Genomic DNA, 4,992 nt, shown 5'->3' with positions numbered 1-4,992 from the left:
TCCTCAGTTGCTCATAGAAAATCCCACCTTGGAGTTTACAAAGACTTATGGATAGAAAAGCCACACTAAGTAATTTACTACACTGCACTAGGTCACCAAAATATCAATTGGACACCCCAGGTTTGCAACTTTCCACTTCTATTCAGCTTCCAAGCAGCCTGCATCAATTGTTATTTTGTCAGTGCTCAGCACTTACATATCATGATTTGAGAAGTGCTGATGGCCCGATTCTGGTGGCTGTTCGGCACCTTACAGCATCCTATGGGTTAAGAATGCTCAGGACTAGCTCACCAGCCTTTATTTCAGTCAGTGCAGGAGCTGAGGAGCATGCTCAAGAAGCCCATCTCTGAATAAAAGGACATATTCAAACATGGTAATGAAAGCACTGTTTCAAGAGACAAAAGAGAAAAAATGCTAAATTTCCATCTGCAGGGAAATGGCACCCAAATACCTTGATTGCAGTTTCTAGGTCAGAACTCTTTTGGGAGGTAGAAAGTGGGTGTGTGCCTTGGAAGAGCTCACAAAAATCAGCTTCCCTCTGAAGATGGTTCTCCAATGACATAACTGCTTTCTCTTCTTCCCCTCTTCCTTTTTTCTCTTGGAATCTGGGCTTGTTCTCACTGACTCATATCAGAATAATGATTCCCCTTTTTTCCTAAGATACTCCTGGGCCCTGTGACCTGACACTCAGCCATGTGAGTGGCCATATGTGTCCTCAAGGCTTATCCTGGAGGTGGGGCTCTGCCTCATCATAGGGCTTATCCCTTGGGGTCATATCATATGGGGTCTTTAATCATGCAAAGTTGGTAGGGAGTAGGAAGAAGATAGGATGAAGGAGACTGGAGGAAGCCCTGTGGAGAACCTACAGGCTGGACTGTGCGTGTGCACATGCACATGAATGCACTAGGGGTGTGAAATCAACTGTCTAAAAGATAGTATCCCAAATGACAAAGTAGCCTTTCAGCTTGATCAGAGTTGTTAATATTCTAAGGGGCTCAGTCTCCTGGTTTGGTCAGGCAACAAGCCTTCAGGCAGTAAAGATGTTCTAAAAGTCAGTGGGAGGGTAGTTCCGTGGTTCTGGGAGGTCTGTTTCCCTTGGAGCTGGGCCAGCCTTCAGATAGGAGGTCTAATTTAACAAGTTAGTATGAAAAAGGCCCTGTTTCTCAGCCTCAGATTCAGAAGAGCTCCAGCACTGAAGAAGCATTGCCAAACAGGAAATAGTGTAGATGACTAGACATATAGACTATTGCTATTGTACTTAATACCAGTCTAAGGGCAGGAAGAGTCCAGTCGTTTGCTAAGTGGCTTTTGCCAATTCATTAAACTTCCCTGTGCTGCAGATCTCTAACATGTAAAATGAGGATCATGATATAGCCAACGTATGAGTCTTGTTTTTTTTTTTTTTTTTTTTTTATCTGCTTATTGGAATGTTTGGAGTATTAAATGTCAGTAAGGTATTCAGAACAGTTCCTGACATATAATGTTGTTATTGTTATGTGCCGATGAGTCAGGCCTGACTCATAGCGACCCCTCCTTGGGTTTCCGAGGCACCATCACTACTGAAGTAGATTTCCCAGTCTTCCTTCCCAGGAGTGGCTGATGAGTTTGAACTGCCAGCCTTCTGGTTAACAGCCAAGTGCCTCAGGCACTACACCGCTCAGGCTTACTCCTCTTTTACTGGATACTACTTCGGAAACCCAAGGAGGGGTCGCTATGAGTTGGATCCAACTTGACAGCAATGAGTTTTCTTTCTTTCTTTTTTTTTTTTATTGCTTTTTAAGGGAGCTCTGGTGGCACAGTGCCTAAGGCATTTGACTGCTAATCCGAAAGCTGGTGGTTCAAACCTACCAGCCACTCCTTGGAAGGAAGATTGGGCAATCTACTCCCACAGAGATACCACTTTGGAAATCCAAGGAGGGGTCGCTATGAGTCAAATAGACCGGACGACAATGAGTTTGGTTTTAAGGGGTCATAATTATTGTCTTTGTTTCAAGCTCCCTTTGCCTGCAGATTGATGTCTATGGTCCCTGAGCTTGTGCCAGAAAATCATTTGCTAGCCTACCCTGAACCCAGGGACTTGACTTTGAACATATCTGGAAGCAGGGTAAGACTAGAGATAAAGTACAAGGGTAGCCTTGCAGCTCTTTTGTGTGTGCAGCTGCTCCCCTGAGCCCCAAAAGGCTAGGTTAGGCACCCTGCCTAAGTACTCTTTATAACAGGACTGATCTCAGTTCACAAGGCATTTAGCCCCAGGGCTGTGGTAGCTTCTTACCCATGTTCTTTTCCTGTAACTGATGGGAATGTGTGTGATGACTTCCAGAGCTTCTCTAGATTTGCTGCAGGGTGAGGTAGAGGATTCAGAAGACACTGGTGATAGAATAGATAAGAGCATTGAGCTACTTGCTAACAAGAGGTGAGGAAATGTGAAAGCTATTGGCATTGGGAAGAAGTCTAATCCCATATAGTTGTTGTTAGGTGCCATCGAGTTGTTTCCAACTCATAGTGACCCCACGCACAGCAGAACAATCCCATATGGCCAGATCCTATTATGCCAGGTAGCCCTGTGGACTTACTACACTGGCTGAAAGAGAGTCAAAGTCTTCATTCTCCATTCCTCATTTTTAAAATGTGAGCTCTGTAGCCAATCGCAGAACCCTGAGACTTGTGGCCAGGTTACCTTTCAGAGATACCACAGGTGGAATCTTCTCTGGCTCATATTCAATATCCAATATCCAATACCCAGGAAGCTCTGCTTTAATAGAGCCTTTAAAAAAATACTTCAAGGTTATTATTACTCATCCTGATTATTATCATGAAAGTCAGCCCTAACACCCATCCTTTGAGGATCTGGCCCCTGCTTACCTCCTCCACCCCACTTATTGTTTTCCACTTTTTCTTTGACAAGATTTAGCAGTGCAGTGAAGAATATGCTGTTCCCCAAATGTCCATGCTGCCTTTAGTGCCTCCACACTTACTTCTTCCCCCATCTGCAATACTATTCTCAGGCTTCAGATTGCCATCTCAGCAAGAATGTTCACAATCTCATCTTTTTGTATTTGCGTAATTTCCCGCGATGACCTTTTCCCTGCAACCAATATTTTGCTTTGCCCTCCTCCTCTCAAGCTAACTATATTTTCTATTCCCATAGCACCCTATGATGACCCTTCACCCCTCCTTCCTTTAGTCAGTGCCCTTTCCTCCAAGTTGGGTTTTCAAAAGAATACTTAACACAAAATATTTTCATAGTCACCTACATCTCCCTGTAAGCTTATATTTAATCATCTCTTGAATTTCAGTAGTACCCCTTTATGTCCCATTCACTGACCCAATCCTCAAGACAGGTCACATATGCTTTGCCTATTTTTTAATGGAACCCCATGCTTACCCCCATTACAGCACTCATTGCACCATTAGTTCACATTTGTTGTCTCTTCCCTGTGATCTGGAACATTTTTTGGAACCAGGGCTGCATGCTAGGTTCCTATACTTGTGCCTCACATAAAACAAGTGGTCAATAAATGAACAAGATGTTCTAGTCATTATACTTTTATTTTTTTCTGTATTCTGCAGTAACTAAGCAACATTGCAGTAAACGTCAGTCTTCTTTACACAACAACAGACACAAAGAGATGCAGAAAGGTCAGACATGGAGAATTCCCTCTTACTCCCCCCACATTTTACTGGTTATGTCAAACTTCCAAAGAACAGCCTAAACCAACGATATACAATGTGTACCAGATCACAGAATACGATGGAAAAACTTCATTCTATAATGCTAGAAACACTGTTTAAAATGCTAGCAAAAAACCCCACTAAATCTTGAGGACAAAATAAAAAGAAAAAAAATCTCTTAATTATATTTTTAAACAAATGTGATTCTAATTCAACAGTACATTAACATGAATAAAATTTACACTATCCAAACACTATATTCTGTAGTTAAACAATTAGCACTGATCACAAATAGCAAATATAGTGCCACCCTCTCCAGTCCCAGTTATTTTTAACTCAGGACCCAAGTGATCTACTCCTTGGGGGTACTTTCGACTGTTTTCCACACCCAGGGGTCTACTCTAGGTTTCTCTAGGATGCAGAATAACCCCTAGCACCTGAATTGAGTATAGCTTCAACTTCTGCATCATCGTCTGAATCCCAATCATAATTACATGGCCAGTCCTTGGAGCATCGATTACGCACCCTTGCCACAAAATGCATGACTTTCAGCTTGCTGGATTCCACGTGTGCTCGAGGGCCCCAGAAGAATTCGTACTCCACGGGACTGCTGCGGGGCACTGGCTTATAAATCAGGTACCCTCTGCGCACAAACTCTTCAGTAACAACCTTCTTCGGATCTCCAAAGATGCTGTGCTGCCTGCCAGGCTGCATCCCCAACTTCCCGAGCACCTTCCACACTAAGGCCTCCTTGGCCCTGTTGCCCATAATAAAGATGAGGGCTAATATGGACATCAGAAGACTTTTCTTGGTGCCCTGAAAATTGCTCCGGGCTACCGAGGGCTTTTGTGCTTGAGCAGTGCTGGATGCTTCTTCAGGGGTGGTGGAAGCCTCCTCTGAGGTGCTCGGGTTTTCCTCACGGCCGCTCAGGTCGTCCTCGCGGGTGCAATGGACCACCGAGGCAGCCATCCGGGTATCGGAGACCTCTGGGGCCTGGATTTTGCGATTGTTGCGATTCTCTTCTGCAGCCCTTGCATTCCGGCGACGCCGACTTTTCCGTCCCCGAGGCATGTCTCCTCCTAGGCGCGCAAAGCCTACAGCTATCCTAGGGAAGGATGCCTATAGCCCCTGCAGAATGGAAATATCTCTACCGCAAGAAGGGGCCGCAGATGAAGCCAAGTACGTCAAATACAGTCTTTGTAGCAATGAACCAGACGTTCTCACGCCAAAGTTCTTTCCCGAGCAAGCAAGCCGACTCGCTTGAGCAGCTGCCGCCACTAACTGCAGCTGCAGCTGCAGCAGCAGCAGCAGCAGCAGTAC

General features: G+C 44.7%; 1 protein-coding gene across 1 annotated transcript; it reads right to left on the bottom strand.

Moving 5' to 3' along the window:
• Positions 1 to 4,083: 4,083 nt before the first annotated feature.
• On the bottom strand, positions 4,084 to 4,743 carry MAGEH1 (MAGE family member H1). Its single transcript, XM_007957254.1, has one exon. It carries the CDS (start codon positions 4,741 to 4,743, stop codon positions 4,084 to 4,086), a length of 660 nt encoding a protein of 219 aa, XP_007955445.1.
• Between the last annotated feature and the right edge of the window lie 249 nt (positions 4,744 to 4,992).

The sequence above is a fragment of the Orycteropus afer genome, unplaced genomic scaffold (genome assembly GCF_000298275.1).
Source record: "Orycteropus afer afer isolate SDZICR_OR568_19922 unplaced genomic scaffold, OryAfe1.0 scaffold00719, whole genome shotgun sequence".
Taxonomy (NCBI): domain Eukaryota; kingdom Metazoa; phylum Chordata; class Mammalia; order Tubulidentata; family Orycteropodidae; genus Orycteropus; species Orycteropus afer.
Note: the sequence above shows the minus strand (reverse complement) of the source record. Positions and strands in the feature narration are given on the sequence as shown.

Coding starts and splice junctions, on each gene's coding strand:
- MAGEH1 (XM_007957254.1), bottom strand. CDS start 4,743: ATGCCTCGGGGACGGAAAAGTCGGCGTCGCCGGAATGCAAGGGCTGCA.